The sequence below is a fragment of the Somniosus microcephalus genome, chromosome 4 (assembly GCF_052327205.1).
Source record: "Somniosus microcephalus isolate GS21.2 chromosome 4, FLI_Smic_1.0, whole genome shotgun sequence".
In the NCBI taxonomy this organism is placed as follows: Eukaryota; Metazoa; Chordata; class Chondrichthyes; order Squaliformes; family Somniosidae; genus Somniosus; species Somniosus microcephalus.
In genome coordinates, this window is record NC_140990.1 from 325,846,081 (window position 1) to 325,868,143 (window position 22,063).

The 22,063-nt window shown below is 46.0% G+C and overlaps 1 protein-coding gene across 1 annotated transcript in view; it reads left to right on the top strand.

Moving 5' to 3' along the window:
• The window catches only part of LOC147120676 (contactin-associated protein-like 5), a 665,277-nt gene that overhangs the window by 545,795 nt on the left and 97,419 nt on the right, over positions 1-22,063 (top strand). Inside the window, exon 17 of the mRNA XM_085986858.1 lies at positions 1,895-2,028. Coding sequence (XP_085842984.1) covers positions 1,895-2,028 — 134 coding nt within the window. The remainder of the gene's footprint in view (positions 1-1,894; positions 2,029-22,063) is intronic.

Here is a 22,063-nt window from a genome sequence, read left to right on the forward strand (position 1 = left end):
TTCACCACTACTCTCTGTTTCCTCTCACTTATCCAATTTTGTATCCGTGCTGCCACTGTCCCTTTTATTACATGGACATCAAATTTGCTAGCAAGCCTATTATGTGGCACTTTATCAAACACCTTTTGGAAGTCCATATACACCACGTCAACCGCATTGTCCTCATCAACCCTCTTTGTTACCTCATCAAAAAACTCGATCAAATTGGTTAAACACGATTTGCCTTTAACAAATCCATGCTGGCTTTCCTTAATTAATCCACACTTGTCCAAGTGACTGTTAACTTTGTCCCTGATTATTGTTTTTAAAAGATTCCCCACTACCGTCCTTCAGTACACACCAGCCAAAGTCTCCTGAATGGTCATGGTGTGCTGCGCTCTACACAACATTGCGCATCTCCTTATACATCTCGGTGTTAAATTTTGTTTGATAATCCTCCTGTGAAGCGCCTTGAGACATTTTACTTTGTTAAGAGCACTATATAAATACAAGTTGTTGTCATAATGTCTAATTTGTTATCTTGATAAGATAAAGGTTTCCTTCGGTTTTAAAAAGGTTTCCTTTCATTAGACACTGGATTAGTTTAGAACTTTGCATATTGATGAGTTGTTACTAAGTTAGTCCTGACTAATGATACACAAAGCTTGCACGGTTACAAATATGCATAAAGACATTTAAAAAATGTATATTTTCTTACATGTTTTTTCTCTTCCTGAAGTTTCAGTGCAATACATTTTTCCTGGCAGTGAACCATTGGTTTCCACATTGCTATCAAAGAACGCTGTGATCAGTTGGTAGGCAGTGCACAAGAGAAGCTCAAGGCTGACTTTCCCGCTCATGTTTCTCTATAACCCTTCAACCCTCAGTTGATGCCTGCCTCCAGCACTAAGCCGAGATAGGGAAGTCACTTTTAGGTGGCATGGCAATTATAAACCCTGCAGCCTACCATTCCACGATAAGACATGTTGGAGGTCTCACTCCGTCTCGTATCAGAAGAGAAACTGTAGGGCCTACTCTTCTAAGACACGCAGTTGTGCAACTGGAACTTTAGTTCACATGCGACCTTTGCTCTATCTGGCCTGAGATTACTTGATGCTGACACTGAGTGTTCAGTCCCCAGCACTGACGTTCTTCACCTTGAGGACAAGATCCACTATATTAAATCAAGGTGTTTTATTTTTTTGAAAAGTAATTTGAATTATCATTTTGTACGTGCATTCTTGCAATAAATGCAAGTCTTCTTAAACATCGTCCCAATGTCAGAAGGCCCAGTATTCACGGCCCATACTACTGAAAACAGGCACTGTGCACCAGAGCACACCCACAGAGAGCATCTTGGCATTGCCAGTTGTGCTTCAGGGAACGGTCTCCATCTGCCCGCATGCCCAACACATGGCAGGATGGGGTGTGCCAGGCCTGGATGGTGAGCTCAAAAGTTCTGATTAATTGATGATAATTCATTGAAGATCTTCATCATTAGAACCCACACATTATAAGGAAATAAGGTAAGTGGGGAAATTGGAGCCCTCTTTTAAAAAAAATGCCCGTTCCCCATTTTATATTAACATTTCTAATCAATCTAATAAAAAAACACATCTGCCCAGTCTGAAAAAGGATTGGTGGTAACTCGAGCAACAGGCGAGACGAGAGAGCAAAAAACATCCTGTCAGCACCGTTAGTGGTAGCGCGTATTATGGAGCAGTGGTAGCGCGTATTATGGAGGAGCTTTAACAGGGGTTTGGCACAGTTCGAAGCTCTATTTCTCTTTCGTCCATGGGGTTTTCATTGTGCCTGTTCTTGCTGTAAGTCTTGTATCGACTCTTTCTGAAAGCTTGATATTCCTTACATTTGGCTTCATATCTTGTAATTTGAAACCAACCAACTCTTGTTCCAGGGAGTCTCCAGATCAGGTACAAGCTGGACAATGATAAAGACACCAATATCTTCAGCATCGACGGCAGAAAGTTGGCAAATGGACAACTCCACAGTGTGAAGATTGATCGGGAAGGGAGAGATGTCTACATTCAGGTAATGCACCCACTTGTCCAACAAGAAAGTTAAAAGTGCAAACACAAAGTTGAAATTGAGAAAGCAAGTTGTAGAGTCAAGAACAGTGAAAGTCACCATGGAATCTGAAAAGAGTAGGAGAGAACAGTAGGCAAGGCCAAATGCAATCATTTTAACAGGCTTCAGACTGTAGAATTAAGGGATGATGAAAGGAAGTAAGGAGTTCAGTCATTTTGAGGTCGTCAGAAAGAATGAGTTTAAGGCAATGCAATGAGCCAGTAATTCCGGTCCCAATGCGTGAGTACGGACGGTGTACTCACGCGTGGGCCCGTTGGAAGTGCCGGATTCCAGCATGCACAGCGCATGCGCGGGAAACCGGCATTTCCTCTCCATCGAACTAAGGGGTTAAGAGGTCCAACGCGTGCGCGCAGGACTCTGCGCGCACGCGTTGAACTTCCTTCATTTTGACAGGTTTGCGCGTGTGCAAGGGCCTGGACTTTTTAGAAATGAAAAAAGGAGGCGTAAGCAGTGGATTCTTGAAGGTAAGTGGTCTATTATTTAAAATTATTACATTTTTTCCACAGCTTCATTGTTTTTAAGGACTGTACAGTAAGGTAAGTTTATTTTTAGGCCCGAATTCGTAAAAAAAAAAAATTTTTCAAAAATTTTATTAATTGTTTTAAATAGTTTTTTAAAGTTATTTATAATTTATTTAATTATTGGGATGTTTTTTAAAATTTTAATTAAAGTTAAACTAGTCTTTTGGGCGCCCGTACTTTTCATGAGTTTGACAGTCTTTACTATCAAACTCATGAATGAGTTTCCCTCCCCTGATTGGCTGCAGAGTGCTCACCTGATCCCAGCCGGCACATCGCACTAACTACGCCGCTGGATCAGGTAAGCACATCGCGCCGACACCTGAACCAGGCCAGTGACAGGAAATGCAAGCAGGCCCGAGCTTCAGATGTCAGCGCGCCGGGTGAGTGCACATCGGGGGCTTGCACGCACGGCAAGCTCCCGATCCTAATTTCAGGGCCAATGAGTTTTCATTTCAACACAGTGAGAGTGCATGAAAAGGGAAGGACATAGTTGGTGCTTGGGAGAGATTAGAAAAAGTTCAGAGGATCAGTAACTGTAGTAGTATCAATAAAAAGAAAGGAACAAGCAAAGCTGTGAGGGAGAGAGAGAGAGAAATAGAGGTAGGAGATGAAAGAGGGGTTCTCTATCAAATGATGCTGATGTTTGTATCCTATTCAAGAGTATCAAGGAGGTCATTAAGGAGCCTCACCTGGCTTGGGAGCAGTATTCAAGACTTGGATGTACATAGGGTTTATAGATAATTAAGAGTCAGTGAGGAGACTAGAAGCTTTTGGTTCAAGAGAGTAAACCAGATTCATTGAAGAAAGCATTAGCAATAATCACGTTACATGCCGTCTTGGATACAAAGGGGTAAAAATTGGATTGCTTTGCGCCTCCAGTTAGCGCCCTAAGAGGGCACCAAAGGGGCGCAAAGCAACTGGCGCCTGGGTGTGGTGCGGCGCCGCCCACGCCTCCTGCGAAATTCAGCAGGAGGTTAGTGGCGATGCTAACCAGTAGCGCCCTGCGGTGCGATGCTGCACCGACGGCAATGACGTCATCGCCGTGCGCAGTGCCCCGGCCACGATCTTCGGGAGCGCGCCCTGACTTACCGCCGGACGTTATGTCCGACGGGGACAGGAGGGTCTGCCTGCGGCCGGGGAGGCGTTATTTAAAGGCGAGGTGCGGGGCGGCCATTTTTGTTGCTGCGCTCCCATCCCCGGCCTCCTGAACGGCACCCCCTGCGGAGTGCCGGCTGCGCTCCAAGAGCCCGGCACTTCTGTTGAGTGCCAGGCTCTTTTGCCGGCATTCCCGATTCCCAGGGGCCCAGCTGGGCCCCGGGTAGCGCTGTGCTAGGCCCCTCCCCTTTAATAAGGGGAGGAAGGCCTGCAATACCGCGGCGTGACATGCCACACAGCACATAGCACCACAATATTCCCTCGCAGCGCCCCAAGAGCGATGTGGGGCTCTTCTAGTAGCACCCTGCTTCCCTCTTGGGATGCTACCAGTGAAGCGCTATTCAATTTTTAGCCCAAAGTATTTTATGTAGTGGCGATTGGAGGTTGCCCAAATCCCCTACCCAGGTAAAATGACCCTTTTTGTCATTGATGGCAAGGCCTGTTACTCGTCGTGTGTATGAAGCCCTGACCTTCCACCTTACAGCACAGCACATTAACGCTCTAGCATGCTGTGATACCTCGGAACCATCCATTCTCATATTCAACATATACCTCCGTTTAGAATTGAATTACTTTCCAACACAACGGGACAGAATTTGCTGCCAAAATATCGACGAGTTTAATGGTGCTCGCCGATATTAATGTGTAAATCGTCCAGCAACTTGGTGAGGAAGAGCTAACACGTGAATTGCGAATTACCACAAGTCACTAGACCATTTGCGCCGCTCCCCCGTTAGCCTCGTGAAAATGGCAGCTCGCCCTCAACTGCCTCATGAGTTTCAAGAAATTTGCTGCATTAATTACCAATTAAACTCACCACAGAAAGTTAGAGCTTGTACTTAACAGCGGAAATAACCTTTTTAAAGAGGAAAATTTATGTTCCTGCAATGTCACTCAACCTCTCTGGCCCAGAAAGGGGGCAATTTAAACTGTAGAGGCTCATTCCTACAGGTAGTAAATTGTTGTTAGAGATTTTTAACACTTTAAATTCTAAATTCAATTTTTTTTCTTACTTTACCTTTCTGGTTCTTTTTCTCTGTCTCTTAATCCAGTCTTTATTTCCCTCTTTATTTCTCTTTCTGTACCTGATTTGACTCTAATTCACTCTATTTTCTTCTCAACCCTTCCTCTGTTTCTTTCCCTATCTTTCAATCTCATTGGTTAAGGAGATAGACTCTTGTTCCCATAGTTCACCAAGGTCCCAGTTGCCCCATTGCCCTCGCTGCGCCGTTATCAGCTCGCACTTCCAGCAACTTGTGGGGCAAAAAATCTTCGAGCTGAATAGTGAGGGAAGAAGTCTAACTCACTGGGCATGTTGCGGGATGCTCCCGCTATGTTTTTTTTAAATTGAGTAACCTTACTGAAGGGCTAAGGCTCCATAGTGTAGGACACTGTCAAGGTTGAAAAGTGTAGGGTTGAATAACACCGAACTTGGATTTTAAAAGCCTGGAGATTGTAGCACGTGTAATAAAAATAAGACAAAGCTAATTGTATATAGATATAGTTCTGTGCACACACCACATTGAGTTTCAGATGTAAGTCATTTAAAGCAATATTATCCCAGTTTTTTTTTTAATATAATGCAACAGCATTCCGAAAAATAACCGATTCCACAAAAAAGTCAGGATGTAGTTCTATTTATTTATGTTAAAATAATGCCTCGTGCTACAGATGCGATTAAAGAAAGAAAGAAAGACGTGCATTTATATAGTGCCTTTAACAACCACCTTTACAGCGCATGAAATGTAGTCACTGCTGTAATGTAGGAAACACCGCAGCCAATTTGCGCACAGCAAGCTCCCACAAACAGCAATGTGATAATGACCAGATGATCTGTTTTTGTCATGTTGATTGAGGGGTAAATATTGGCCAGGACACCAGGGATAACTCCCCTGCCCTTTTTCAAAATAGTGCCGTGGGATCTTCTACGTCCACCTGAGAGAGCAGGCTCGGTTTAACATCTTATCAGAAAGACGGCACCTCCCGACAGTGCAGCCCTCCCTTAGTACTGCACTGGGAGTATCAGCCTAGATTTTTGTGCTCAAGTCTCTTGGAGTGGGATTTGAAGGAACGACCTTCTGACTCAGAGGTGAGAGTGAGCTAACACTGAGTAGTAGCTACTTAATTCCCAGTATCTTACACGCAGGGTACAGTGTTTATTCCATATACGCCACTGTTCTCTCAAAGCACTGAAGTATTTCCGAAACTCTGTGAAATTCAGCCACTGTCCAGCGTTAATGCAGCATCTGTAGCTCGACTTAAGGAATTGAAATCTTGCAAATGGCTTTCCCTGGTGTTCAGTCAACCGATAAAGATTTTAAAGGTATTTAATTTTGTCTGCTTTCCATTGAGTCGCAGGGCTGTAAATGAATAGCAGCTGCAGGGTTAGCAATGAAGCAGATAAAGTCTGCCTTTGAGAGTGTAATACTGAATCCCCATTTAGGGAATTTTCAAGATGGCAGTCAATCACCGCTAAAGGCAACTCATAGTGAGAGTATTAAAGCGCTTCTAATATTCCTCATTAAAGTTAAATTAAAAATACATAAGACATAATCACTTGATGTAACAAAAATTATCTCCAAATGTTGTATAAAGATAATGCACTGTTAAATCCCCTTCATAAAGAGAAGCGTCACAGGTCACTGTTACTTTTGTCTCTGTGCATTATTACGTTTCCACTAGTCGCTCACTTATTAAAAAATGCATTTATATAGTGCCTTATCTCTTCAAGCAGTGAATTACTTTTTGAAAGTTTTGATTGTTGCTATGCAGACAAACAAGGCAGCAATGTCTGACATTGCAACAGTGACCACACTTTACTGGGGACAGTAACATAGTGGCTATGTTACTGGATGTGTAATCCCAGAAAGGCCTGGACTAATGATCCATGAGGCGTGAGCTCAAATCCCACTACAGCAGCTGGGGAATTTAAATTCAGTTATTTAAATAAATCCGGAATAAAAAGCTAGTATCAGTAATGGTGGCCATGAAACTACCAGATTGTCATAAAAACCCATCTGGTTCACTAGTGTCCTTTAGGGAAGGAAATCTGCTGTCCTTACCCGGTCTGGCCTATATGTGACTCCAGACCCACAGCAATGTGGTTGACTCTTAACAGCCCCTCTGAGTTGTACCAAATCGCTACAAAGAAGTATCACCACAAAAGGCATCAAGGGGTATGGGGAGAGAGCGAGAATATGGTATTGAGATAGAGGATCAGCCATGATCATATTGAATGGCGGAGCAGGCTCAAAGGGCCGAATGTCCTACTCCTCCTATTTTTCTATGTTTCTATGTTTCACACGGACTGCAGTGGTTCAAGAAGGTGGCTCACCACCACCTTCTCAAGGGCAAGTAGGGATGGGCAATAAATGCTGGCCTTGCCAGCGACGCCCACATCCCATGAATGAATAAAAAAAACACTTCAAAGTTCTTTCACTGGCTGCAAAGTGCTTTGGGATGTTCTGAGGTCATGAAAGGGGCTGTATAAATGCAACTTCATTCTTTCTTTTATGTTATAGACGATCAGTAAAGGCTGTTTTTGATCATTGACCAGCATACCAAGAAAGGTCCCTGCTGTTCTTCGAACTTGCCATGTTTAACATTCATCTGAACAGGGCCTTGGTTTAATATATCATTCGAAGTACGGCAGGCCTGAGAGTGCAGAACATCCCTCAAAACTTCCCTGGCGTTTCAGCCTAGATTTTACGCTCAAGTGAGGCTTGAACCCACATGGGTGTCAGCTTGGCTCAGTTAATAGCACGATCCACTCTGGCAGAAAAATGTGGGCTCAAACCCCATTCCAGTATTTGAGCACACAATCCAGACTGGCACTGAAATGTAATATTGGGGGGGAGGGGGGTGGTGCTGCATTGTCATCTTTCAGATGAGACGTTTAATGGAAGCCATGGCATTGTTGAAAGAGGAGTCGAGAGTTCTCTAGGTATCTTGGCCATCATTCATCCCTCAACCATCACCACTAAAAGCAACCTACTTGGTCATTCTTCTCATCAGCTGTTTGTGGGACATTGCGGTGACCAAACGGGCTGCTGTGTTTCCCTGCGTAACAACTGTGATTGCATTTCAAAAGTAGTCCATTGGTGCTGAGGAGCTTTGGGAAATACGGAGATTGTGATAAGGCACTGTATAAATGCAGGCTCAGCGCCAAGAGCCAAGCTCATTGTGTATCCTGCACATAGTGAAACCTGTATAAACGGACACTCAAATAACGCATACTTATTGAGAGACCCAAGTAACTTACTTGGTGAAATATGCGAGAGGCACTCGAAAACCACGGACACTCGCAAATTACGAACTATGGACCGCCTTCAATGCACCAAACACCAACTTAAAACATGGGACACAGCCTGTTGCAAAGCCACTGTGTCTGGTACTTTCACTGGGCTGGGAGCACTGACGCTTCCCCCCCTTGCAGCTCGCCTCCTTTCTGCCCCCAGATTCTCGCGAGGTCAGCGTACGCCGGTCGGCACGAGGTGGCAGCGGGTTTTGGGAAGGTAACGGCTTCTGTGGAATGGGGAGCTCTTTACCCAGCGTGCACAGCGGCAGAGAAACTGCTCTATCCCTGGGATTGAATGCTCGCACAGCTCCATCCCAGGGACAGAGCGGTTTCTCTGCCCCGATGGGTGTTGGGTAAAGGACTCCCCATTGTACTGATTTTTTTTTTTTAAAAACAGGACTCACTAACACTGCGAGCCTTGCTGTTTATAAAAACACATATGATTGGCTCTGCCCCAGACTTCAGATGGCCCATTTAATTTTCTTCCCCGTGTCACCAGAGCTTACGACCATCCTTTATTGCCTTGCCTTGACAAATATCAATCAACTATGATGTTACAACTTGGAGGGAGCGATAAATCCAATTTTCCAATGGAAGAGACAATGATCAGGCAGGATAATAGAGGCGATAATGAAGTTGCATCACGCAGCAAGCTAAGATCCGAAAATCGGAAGTGGTGAGCTTTTCAGAGCACAAGTGGTGTAGATTGCAAATCTATTGAAGTGCATCGAGAGAGGTCAATCCAAAGGCCGAGTGCTTGGTCCAGTGCTTCAAGTGGACATTAGGCCCCCAGGCAGCTATTCAAAGTAGTTCTACTGTGCATGGACCAATATGCTGCAAACACATTACTGAGACACACAAACATATAAAAGATAAATATATTGTAATCAACCACCACCTAGACCGAAGGGTGTGTTGATGCGGGAGGTGGAGGACACAAGCACAGTCACAAGATTGGTAAATGAAAAACAGCAGTTAGCTGTGTTTTATTTTTAGAAAACGGGGAAAAAAGGTTCACGTCTGGCAAAATCCAAAAACATGACGTTCAACAAGAAAAATGAAGAACAAAAACCATCACCCGTGCTGGGCGGTTAGAAAGGCAGTCCTTAACTCGGTTTTCTCCAAAAACAATAAGCCAGGGTTACTTTACCACTGGATCTTTCTCAGCCGGTCCAGGAATCACATCCGGCTCTCAGAACTAAACAATATTCCACCCGGGTTCAACAGCAGACCTCTGTGGCAGCTGCAAACTGGGCCGCAGCAGCAGCAGCAGCAGCAGCAGCAGCAGCAGCAGCAGCAGCAGCAGCAGCAGCAGCAGCAGCAGCAGCAGCAGCAGCAGCAGCAGCAGCAGCAGCAGCAGCAGCAGCAGCAGCAGCAGCAGCAGCAGCAGCAGCAGCAGCAGCAGCAGCAGCAGCAGCAGCAGCAGCAGCAGCAGCAGCAGCAGCAGCCGTCCCCTGGTCCTCAGACACTGGCCATGAAAGGATGCACTAGTTTGCCTTTTGAACTCTTGAGCTAATGGGTAGATTTGCCTCAGGTGTGTTGGACGTGGGTGTGGCCTTCACCTGAATTGGAGTGAGAGGGGGACTTTGTCTCCATCTGGTGGCCACATACCGTCCATCCACCACAAAGCGCCCCCATAGCTCACAATATATGTATTTTGTATAAGACGTTTTCGACTAAAATTAATGCATGTGGCTAGTCAAGGCTGTTGGACAATACGGATTTAACACCTCATCTGCACTGACGGTCCGCACTGATGTGTAAAGCCTAGATTATGTGCCCAGGCCTTGGCATGGAGTTTGAAGCCACACTCTTGCGGCAAAAGTGCCACTGACTGAGCCAAGTGAACATTCTGGTCCCAATCTGACTCCAGAATGCACTAAAGCCAAGCAGTACAAATCATCCTCCCTCTCTCCGCCCCCCTCGAAGGCTGTCTTGCATCACTTGGGCTCAGCAGAATGTCGGAATGTAACTCCTAAGTGGTGTGGATCAGATAGAAAGATTGCTCAGTGCACTTTGTAAGTTTACTGCAAAGTCTTTTTCACATTATGTGAAAGTAAACACTCCTGACAACGAGCATTAAGAAGAGTGGAACCTTGTGCCAAGTGTGTGAGCTTGGTAACAACAAGTTCGTTCCTCTGCTCTACTCTGATTGGTGTTAGCTGTGGCTCAGTGGGTAGCACTCTCGCCTCTGAGTCAGAAGGTTGTCGGCTCAAGTCCCACTCCAGGGATTTGAACAAATAATCTAATGTCACACTCCAGTGCTGAGGGAGCGCTGCACTGTCGGAGGTGCCGTCTTTCGGATGAGACGTTAAGCCGAGGCCTTGTCTGCCCTCTCAGGTGGAGGTAAAAGATCCCGTGGTACTATTTCAAAGAAGAGCAGGGGAGGTGGCTGCAAAGCGTTTTGAGACGTCTGGTGGTCGTGAAAGGCGCTATATAAATGCAATGCTTACTTTCTTTCTTTAGTTCGCCCCAGTGTCCCAGCCAATACTTATCACTCAACCAACATCACTAAAAGCAGATTATCTGGTCATTATCTCATTGCTGTTTGTGGCCCCTTGCTGTGCGCAAATTGGTTGCAGCTTTTCCTACATTATAGAATGGTTACAGCCCGTGCCGGTTCTCTGCAAGAGCACTTCAGCTAGTCCCACTCCCCCGCCCTGCAAATTTTTTTCCTTCAGGTACTTATCCAATTCCCTTTTGAAAGCCACGATTGAGTCTGCCTCCACCGCCCTTTCAGGCCGTGCATTCCAGGTCATAACCACTCGCTGCGTAAAAAAGTTTTCCCTCATGTCACCTTTGGCTCTTCTGCCATTCAACTTAAATCTGTGTCCTCTGGTTCTCGAACCTTCTGCCAATGGGAACAGTTTCTCTCTACCTACTCTGTCCAGAAAGCCTCCTGATTTTGAACACCTCTATCAAATCTCCTCTCAACCTTCTCTGCTCTAAGGAGAACAACCCCAGCTTCTCCAGCCTATCCACGTAACTGAAGTTCCTCATCCCTGGAATTATTCTCGTCAAACTTTTCTGCACCCTCTCCAAGGCCTTCACATCCTTCCTAAAGTGCGGTGCCCAGAATTGAACACAATACGCCAGCTGAGGCCGAAGTGACTACACTTCAATAAGTTAAGTATTTCATTGGCTGTAAAGCGCTTTGGGACATCCTGAGGTTGTGAAAGGCGCTATATAAATGCAAGTTCTTTCTTTTTTTGATCTGCAGCCTGTGGTGGGGCCCGAGTGTTGCCAGCTGCACGTCGCACTCTACGTCAGTGCAGTACGACCGCAGTCTGTGCGCTTCATGTAGGTCCAGGAGAAACCTTCGCACCAACTTCTGACTAAATGTCAGACTGAACACATTAATTTGTATTCGTGTTCGTGCTGCTTGTAGCAACTGTAGCTGATAGCTTCTGAACACAACGCGAAGGCGAATAAACCAGACGGGTAATGCAGCTTTGAACAGATAATAGATTCATTTTTTTGAACAGATAAGGTGGCTCTGAAAGTCTAGCTGATGATAGTGTTCCTCAGGGACAGAATGCAGGAAACCATGTCTTCTCTGATTGGAAATGTACTGCAAGAGAAGTCTAGTAGGGAAATGAGCACTCACTGAAGGGGGGGAAAAAAATGAGTCACTTAATAATTCATTAAACCAGGGCCCAAGACTTTTGTCATTCAAGATTCTCAGGGACATGTTCTCTTTGCTCTGAGTTAACTAGTCACATAAACTCGCTCCACATTTTTATTGATTGTCTTAAAAAACAAATTGCTGAAAGGACAATTCCATCATCTCATTACTTGTTTGCACAGCCGCTACAATACTGTGGCGCCACAAGGCAATTATTCGCACCAATTCGCCACCAAACTGCAGTGCGAGACTGTAGGTCCTGCAGCAAGCCTGCCCAGGGTGTGAGGGCCTCTCAATCTCAATGTGGGCCATATTTTTTAAACACGCCCTCATTAACATAACTGGCCCTGAAATAAAAACAATGTTTAGATAAAGCAGTTTGCAAGTGCTCATCCTCTGATTCGCCAGGGCCGAAAATCATGGTAATAGAAAGGAAGAAAGGCCTGCATTTATATAGTACCTCTCATGACCTTAGAACATCCCAAAGTGCTTTACAGCAAATGAAGTACTTTTTGAAGTGCAGTCACTGTTGTAATGTAGGAAATGCGGCAGCCAATTTGTGCACAGCAAGCTCCCACAAACAGCAATGTGATAATGATCAGATCATCTGTTTTAGTGATGTTGGTTGAGGGATAAATATTGACCAGGACACCGGGGATAACTCAACCCTCCGCCCCAACCCCCACCCTGTCGTTTTCAAAATTGAGCCCGTGGCATCTTTGACGACCACCTGGGACAGCAGGCGGGGCATCGGTTTAACGTCTCATCTGAAAGACGGCACCTCCGACACTGCAGCACTCCCTCAACACTGCACTGGAAGTGTCAGCCTAGGTTGTGTGATCAAGTCTCACATGAAGTGAAGACTGTGAACCCACAACCTTCTGACTCAGAGGCGAGGGTGCTACCCACTGAGCTAAGGCTGACATCTTGACTTCATAAGATTCTTACCGGTGTTTTGGGCATCATATTGCCTGATTCTGTCAAGTTGTAATTCAGTCTGTTGGTTAATCTTGACCGAATAAATCAACTTCCATTTTAATGACAGCATTTTCGGAGCATTTTATTGATGTTTTGGGAGACTGTGATTGGCAATTCCAACCGTTCCATCCAACCACGGAGCAATGGGCTTGTCTGTCTTTTATCATTACAGATGCTGACAGCTGGCTTTGTATATTCTAGAATTTTCTGTTTCAATTTAGTTCCTGTCTTTTAACTTCTGTGGTTTCTGTTCTTTTTTAACAAATATTTTCACTCAAACAGTAAGTGCCAATGACATTATTGGGACAACTGTCTGGGGGGGGTGTTAGCGAGTCCGACAGCAGGAGAGAGAAGAATTAATACCAGCAGAGATACAATCATTAACCACGAATGCCTCAGGTATCGTGTCGTTACAACTCTCTGCGTTAATTCATCTCCCTCACACTCTCTGACACAATAATTCTTTTCAGCTACTTCTGGTAATGGTACCGCCAGCATTCACTACGTAAGCTAAATATAAACAGACATTTTTGTTTTAAAAATCCAAAAACAATTTCTTAAAGTTAATCTTAACTTTAAAGTTTCTTCTGGTGGTAAAAATGTGACACTCGCTACCGTAAGGAGTGGCTGAGGTGAATGGCATGGATGCCTTTATGGTGCAGCTAGATAAGTACATGAGGGAGAATGGAATCGAAGGATATGCTGATGGGGTGAGATGAAGTAGGGTGGGAGGAGGCTCGTGTGGAGCATAAACACCGGCACAGACCTGTTGGGCCGAATGGCCTGTTTCTGTGCTGTAAATTCTATGTACAGTAATTCTTAAAATTGAATCTGCCCTTTTAGCTACAAGCATAACAAAGCAAATATGCAGACGGAAATGTATGTCATATCATACAGGATCTCAACTGTCTCCACGATAAAGACACTGATATAAAAACGGAAAATGCTGGAAATACTCAGCAGATCAGGCAGCATCTATGGAGAGAGAAACAGAGTTAACGTTTCAGGTCGATGACCCTTCCTCAGAACTCAAAGACACTGATCTCTCAATGGAGCAGTTTCTGGTACACGACAAACATTCCATAGCCACCTACCTTCTCCTATTCTGACTGATTCCTTCCCCAACTTCTTACCACCCTTATCTTCCCTTTCTTCAGCAGGAGCGTTCAAGCTTTTGGTCTTCTCGGGCTGCATAAGTGCATACATTCGAGCCATATGTAGAGTACAAAATCCATGCTTCTCTTAACTTACGAACATAGGGAGAAACTATTTCCGCTGTGTGACATCCGAGTGGTAAGGTCAGAAACTGTGATAAGCCAGACTTCAGGAACCAAAACTTTAACTTTTTAATTACACAGTTTAGCAGAGAACATAGCCCTTACAGCTGCAGGCATGCACACTCTATTTCTTACTGCACGAGCACCAAGATGGAGGATCAACCTCTGAGTCATACCCAGAATGCAATGCCACTACCTTAATAAGTGGTGTGCCAGGACATTACCTTAAAACACTGGTAATTGTGATCCCTTACTATTTGTCTCCATCTGGTGGATAACTTAAGCATTACATCCCAGATTACTATACGCTGGTTGGGGATTCCAGGACTAGGGGGCATAGTCTAAAAATTAGAGCCAGGCCTTTCAGGAGTGAAGTTCGGAAACACTTCTACAAACAAAGGGTGGTCGAAGTTTGGAACTCTCTTCCGCAAACGGCAATTGATGCTGGGGGGTCAATCGTTAATTTTAAATCGGAGATTGATAGAAAATCAAAGGTATTAAGGGATAAGAACATAAGAACATAAGAAATAGGAGCAGGAGTAGGCCAATCGGCCCCTCGAGCCTGCTCCGCCATTCAATAAGATCATGGCTGATCTGATCCTAACCGCCAATCCACTATCCCAGAACCATCTCCTGAATCTAACAGAATTAGACACACGAAATAGGAGCAGGATCAGGCTACACGGCCCCTGGGCCCGCTCCGCTACCCACAGGGCCATGACCGATCCGAACCTAGACTCATGTCCAATTTCCTGCCCGCTCCCCGTAACCCTTAATTCCCTTTACTTCTAGGAAACTGTCTATTTCTGTTTTAAATTTATGTAATGATGTAGCTTCTACAGCTTTTTGGGGCAAAGGCGGGTATATGGAGTTAGGTCACAGATCAACCATAATCTCATTGAATGGCGGAATAGGATCGAGAGACTGAATGGCCTCCTCCTGTTCCTAGGTTCCTATCTCTAGTTGCTGATACTGACAGATCTTGGTGTTCTGTTACAATCCACCCAGTGATGCTAAATTCAGCTCTTTCCTAATCTCCAGACACACGGGACAAGCCAGTGAATAGGATAAGCAGAATGGAGTTGTGGCTTTGCGGGCCAGATTGCCAGGGCTCAGGAGGGAGGGGCGCATGTGGCCTCTGGGCCTCAATTTGGACTTCTCAGGCTTACAGGCTTTCAAGGTCCAAGCTTTGTGTCAATTCATCCCTATTCCTTCATCTCATCTCTGCTGCTTTTTTTAAAATTAACTTTTGCAGGTTCCCTGCACTCTGGGACTTCCCAGGGGAAGTACTTTTTTGAAGTCTAGTCACTGTTGTAATGTAGGAAACTCGGCAGCCAATTTGTGCGCAGCAAGCTCCCACAGACGCCAATGCGACAATGACCAGGTAATCTGCTTTTTAGGTGTTGGTTGAGGGATAAATATTGGCCAGGCCTGCTCTTCTTCAAAAATAGTGGCCCGCGGGATCTTTTACACCCACCTGAGAGGGCAGACACGGGACTCGGTTTAACGTCCCATCCGAAAGACGGCACCTCCGACAGTGCAGCACTCCCTCAGCACTGCACTGGGAGTGTCAGCCGAGATTTTGCTCTCATGTCCCTGGAGTGAGACCCAAACTCCATGATCTTCTGACCCAGAGGCGAGAGTGCTACCCACTGAGCCACAGGAGTTGGGAATCGCAGCTGGTAGAGGACTGGAGATAACTGAGCCTTGAGGTGATGAAGTAAGTGTGATATAGTGTAAATCAGCGCTCCTGTTTATCAGCTATCCTGTCGCATTCCTCTCGTCTTCACAGCACTGTTCTCTTCATGATTGACTGAAAATCACATTTGGCAATTTATTGCTTGGTTGACTTCAATATTCCCCCTAATGTCCCTGTAGATATCTTCTCACTGATGTGTAAACGAAGAATAGGGTTGTGTGTGTGTGTGAGAAAAAAAAACTTGGAATTTGCTGGCTTTCCTTAATTAAATCAGGTCTAGATTTTAATTATCAGAACTAAGCGATAAATCATCAAAATTAAATGGAAAATGCAGACTTCTTCAAATCTGTACATCTGAATAAGGTTTGGCTATAACCTGCTGGAGTGAGCAGCACTGCAGCACTCTGCGTGGTCCTGTGACTAGAAATAAGGATCATGTTTACTTAGTTCCCACTCATCAGCCACTTTACTGGCACCATTCCCCATGTGACAGACAGGCCATTAGTTGCAGATTCATGCATTCGCTCTACTGCCTAATAGCCATCTGCTGCCTGTGGTGACGGTGCCCTCCATTTAAATGCACTGCCCAGGCCAACAGCCTCTACGGGCTTGCCAACGCTGGTTGGACATATTCCTAGAGGTTTCGTCACATGACCTCCTGCCTCCCACCGCCCCGCCCCCCGCACTCACGCTACTGGTCGCCCGACATGTCCATCCTCCCGGTGCCCTGCCTCCCTACATCAATCAGAGACTGAACAGACTCTCTGTTACCCGATTGGATGATGCTTCACTGTCAGCCAAACAGCCTATTTTTCCCCCCATGTCCAATATTTCTCTAACTAAAGTGTTCGCAGAAAATTTTAGAAAACGCAATTTGGTTTTATTGCCCCCTTTGATTTTTCTCTCGGGCTTTGCTCGGGGCAAGGTCCAGGGTTTTAGTCTTCAATGCCTGGAGACTCCAGGGCAGTCCTGGGGAGTTGGCGATCCTAAGCCTCTAGCACTGTATAGTATAGAACCGGTGCAGTGCCCTGCTGTACCCAGATAAAACTCTGCCCTTAAGGCCTTGCTGCTCTCCCCACTGCACCCTCTATCCTCGGACTGCAGCACTGCTAGCTTTCCTGATACTCCATTCCAACTCAGAGTGGTTCAGTGGGTAAAATAGGTTTGTCAACTCTGGTTGGCTGTATTTCTAGAGGTTCCACCACATGACCTGTACAAGGTATTGGTGAGACCACACCTTGAGTACTGCGTACAGTTTTGGTCTCCTTATTTAAGGAAGGATATACTTGCATTGGAGGCAGTTCAGAGACGATTCACTAGGTTAATTCCAGAGATGAGGGGTTTGACTTATGAGGAAAGGTTGAGCAGGCTGGGCCGATACTCATTGGAATTTAGAAGAATGAGAGGTGATCTTATCGAAACATATAAGATACTGAGGGGGCTCGACGGGGTAGACGCAGAGAGGATGTTTCCCCTCATGGGGAAACCTGGAACTCGGGGGCACAGTCTCAGAATAAAGGGTCGCCCTTTTAGAACTGAGATGAGGAGGAACGTCTTCTCTCAGAGGATCGTAAATCTGTGGAATTCTCTGCCCTAGAGAGCCGTGTTGGCTGGGACATTGAATACATTTAAGGTGGAGATAGATAGATTTTTGCAAGATAAGGGAGTGAAGGGTTATGGGGAGTGGGCAGGGAAGTGGCTTTGAGCCCAAGATCAGCCATGATCTTATTGAATGGCAGAGCAGGCTCGAGGGGCCAAGTGGCCTATTCCTGCTCCTATTTCTTATGTTCTTATGACCTCGCGCCTCCAACTGCCCTCCCGGTCAAACAGCCTGTTCCCCCCCCCCCCCCGCCCCCATCTCCAATATTTTTATTTGTGTCAGCTGTGGCTCAGTGGGTCGCGCTCTCGCCTTTGAGTCAGAAGGTTCATAGACCCACTCCAGAGACTGGAGCCTTCGAAATCCGAAACACCTCACCTCCCAAAAGGCTGTGGATGCTGGCGGGGGGGGGGCGGGGAAACAATTGGAGCTTCGAAGACTGAGATCGATAGATTTTTGGGTGTCAAGGGATCTGGAGCTAAGGTGGAAAAATGGAGTTGAGGTGCAGGTCAGCAGGGCAATGATCTAATTGAATGGCGGATCAGGCTGGAGGGGCTGAATGGCCTCCTCCTGTTCCTAATGTGACTGTGGACCAGGACAGGAGGATCATTAACTGAAGGTTGGAGGGGTGAGGGTGGTGGGTGTGGAGGGCGGGAGGGGGGAAGATCACAGTTTATTGCCTCTTTCGAGCAGCTATGTTTTTATTCTATGATCAACCCAGTAATGTTGAGTTGAGGCCGTATATAGTTTTAGAATTGTGGGCTCGTGCTCTCACAGTAGCTGATAGTGAACATTTTCTTCTGTTATAATGCATTGGACAATTATCGGATGGCACCATACACAGAGGAAAATGATAGCATGTATTTATATTTAAATTAGCCAACATGCCAGAAAGTAGCGCACAATTACTGTAACATAAAACCGCAGGGTCTCAAATGAAAGGATGATTGATTAAACCCTAATGATAGAGAACATTCTCCCACTCGAGCCAGGAGCACTGACACTTGCCGAGATGTTTTGCATTGTTGAGAAATGAAGTTGAAGGGTCAAACAGCAGAGGACGCCACCAAGGGTAGGAAAGGGAAGGAGGTAAATCAACACTAAGCGAAAGATGCCAGAAGTGAAGGTGCTCTCCGCCTCTGTGCCTCGCTCCTCCTTCACGCTGCTTCTTAAAACCCACTCCTTTGACCACCTGTGTTTTGGCCACCTGTCCCAATATCTCCTTATGTGGCACTGTGTCAATAAAAGAACATAAGAAATAGGAGCAGGAGTCGGCCATTCGGCCCCTCGAGCCTGCGCCGCCATTCAATAAGATCATGGCTGATCTTCGACCTCCACTCCACTTTCCCGCCCGAACCCCGTGTCCCTTGATTCCCTTATTTTGTTTGATAATCCTTTGGGACGTTTTACTTTGCTAAAGGCGCTATATAAATGCAAGTTGTTGTTGTGTTGCGGCAGGGAGGAGCGAGGATGTAGGGAGTACCTCGGAAACATGCCAGGCTCCCGTGGATGGTGATGAGTGCAACATAGAGGGGCACGGATTGCTCGGTAAAAGGCAGAGTGGACAGACAGACAGAGAAGCAGAGCAACAGAGAGAGAACGCAAGATAAAAAATGCTCTGATATAAATTAAAGAAGTCACACAACACCAGGTTATAGTCCAACAGCTTTATTTGAAATCACAAGCTTTCGGAGCGCTGCTCCTTCGTCAGGTGAAGTTACCATTGATATAAATTGGAGGAAGAACTTGTGTTTATATGACGCCTTTCACACCCTCAGGGTGCCCCAACCGTGCTTCCCAACCAATGAAGCCGATTTTGACGTGTAGTCACTGTTGTAAGGAATATGGCAGCCAATCTGTGCACAGCAAGATCCCATAAACAGTAAATAAGATAATGAGCAGTTAATCTGTTTAGGTGACATTGGTTGAGGGGAAAACTCCCCTGTTCCTCTTTCAGTGGTGCCATGGGATCTTTCATGGCAGAGTGAGCATCATTTTAACGTCTCATCCGAAAGGCAGCACCTCCGGCAGTGCAGCACTCCCTCAGCACTGCACCGTGGTGTCACCCCAGATTGTTTGCTGCCGTCTGTGGAGTGGGGCTTGAACACGCAACCTTCTGCCTCAGAGGCAAAAGTATGACCAGCTTAGCCAAGCTAACACTTACAGTGTTGAGGCTGCTCAGTAGTTGAAATTCTGAGGAGCAGCACTCATAAGGAGTGCGTCTTGCAAGGTCTCAAGCATGGATCCCACTGATTTACCGTCCATTAAAGTTGCTTAATGAATGTGAGCCATGATCTGGTATGATCTGTTCCTCCTGGAAATGTTGGGCCACAATATTACCCCTATTTTGCCTTTATACAATTATTATAAAGTCCTTTTCTTAAACTGTGCCCCCAGCCCTGCCCTCTGTCCATGGTGTGGCCTTGATAAAAGTGGCAACCTTCTCAGAGCTATGTGGCCAAATGTCCTCTCTTGCCCAAAGCCGCTCGCATACAACGGTCTCCACTGGCTCTCCATGGCCCCAGCATATCGAGCTCAAAGTCTTGGTCCTATTTTTAAGTATTCCACCACAGTCTCACCCCACTATGTCTGAGCAACATTTTTCCAGCCCCGGTTCCTCAGCCTTTGCCCACTTGACTCTTGCATTACCGCTTGTCGCCAGTTCCCACCTCAGTCTTTCTGCCACTAACCTTCCGCTCTTTGCTAACCCCGCTCTCTAAACCATTCCAGCTTTCGGCCGCTCCCCCTTCTTTCAAAGTCCTCTTAAACACCTGTCTTTGATGTTGCCTTTGGCTCCACCATTCCCCCTCCCTTAGTCATGCTCAGGGTCTCGCAAAGCGCTCTGAGACATTCTTACTTGTTGAAGGACGCTGTTAACTGTTCTTATTGTAGTCGTAGCAATTAGTTCACATCAACCTTAGTTTTAAATGCCTGTAGATTGTGGGAAGCAGGGAAGAAGAACGAAAGACTTGCATTTATATAGCGCCTTTCATGACCTCAGGATGTCCAAAAGTGCTTCATAGCCAATGAAGTGCTTTTGAAGTGGAGTCACTGTTGTAATGTAGGAAACGCAGCAGCCAATTTGCGCACAGCAAGCTCCCACAAACAGCAATGAGATACTGACCAGATAATCTGTTTTAGTTCTGTTGGTTGAGGGATAAATATTGGCCAGGACACCAGGGATAACTCCCCTGCTCTTCTTCGAAATAGTGCCCTGGGATCTTTTACATCCACCTGAGAGAGCAGACGGGGCCTCGGTTTATTATCTCATCTGAAAGACGGCACCTCAGACAGTGCAGCACTCCCTCAGTACTGCATTAGATTATGCGCTGAAGCCTCTGGAGTGGGGCTTGAACCCACGACCTTTTTTTTTAGTTGTTCCTGGGATGTGGGCGTCGCTGGCAAGGCCAGCATTTATTGCCCATCCCTAATTGCCCTTGAGAAGGTGGTGGTGAGCCTCCTCCTTGAACCGCTGCAGTCCGTGTGGTGAAGGTTCTCCCACAGTGCTGTTAGGGAGGGAGTTCCAGGATTTTGACCCAGCGATGATGAAGGATCGGCGATATACTTCCAAGTCAGGATGGTGTGTGACTTGGAGGGGAACTTGGAGGTGGTGGTGTTCCCATGCGCCTGCTGCCCTTGTCCTTCTAGGTGGAAGAAGGACAAGGGCAGCAAGCACATGGGAACACCTCTGACCCAGAGACGAGAGCGCGCTCTCTGAGCCGCAACCGATACCAGGGACGACAGGGAGGGAAAGAGTTGTACAGTTTTGAGCACCTGTGAAAGAATGAGTTAGGGTCGTAGGGTCGAAGACTGCGCTCCCGTGACCTGCCTTACAGTCCAGTTGATGCTATGAACCACCAACCTATATATTAGAAATCGATATTATGTAGTGTGCGATGTAAGAAAACTACTAGGCACTTGGTCTAAGCGTTAAACAAAGCTTTAATCAACTGTTTTACAACATGGAGGTCTAGTTGTGTCCTTCACTAGTTCCTGTTAAGAATGCCCTGTGCAAGCTGGGCCCATGCCCGAGTATTTATACTCTCCCTGGACAGCGCTACCCGCAGGTCACTCAGTTGATTCATGTCAGTGTGTGCCCCACTAGATTTAAACACACCCGTTTACAAACCTTCCAACTCGCCTGCATTTTGAGATGGCACTGAACAATCACTCACTTCATTTAAGATATAATTGCTTGTCTCGTTATTTCATCCACCACTAGATTTTGTACCAAGCGGACTAAATGAAAGGCTTGTGACCTTCCCTCCCCTGCAAAAAGCTTAAAGTAGCCCCTGATTCCCAGCAAATTGGCCTTTAATACTTGCCTGAGCCTTCACTTTCATTAATACACAAGAGACGCCTTGGCCCGGAATTTGCGGTTGGAGGCACGCCTCCAGAGTACGCCTCCGGTCCGATTAAAAAGTCCGCACTTACCTTCAGGCTCCCGGGCTTTGGAGACTTTGGGCCCTGGGCCTGCGGGTGTGTGCCTGCGTAAAAGGCCCGCGGATCCCAGGGGCGCAGGCGGTTCGGAGGTGTCCCTGGGATCACATGGGCCCGGTCCTCCTATCGGAAAGGAGGATTCCTCATATGCTTATGGCTCTTCCATTTACGACCGGGATCCCTGTAAGCATATGAGGAATCCCCAAGTAGTTAAATAATTTACACAACTGGAATAAAAATAAATGCTCCCATTTTAAAATGCAATCAAAAATCCCTTCAATAAAGCATATACAATAAACATTTAATTTTTTGAAAAATAATTTTAAACATTTTAATCTGGGCCAAAAATTCACATAAACTGATTTTAAATGTTTGTGCATGATTTTTTA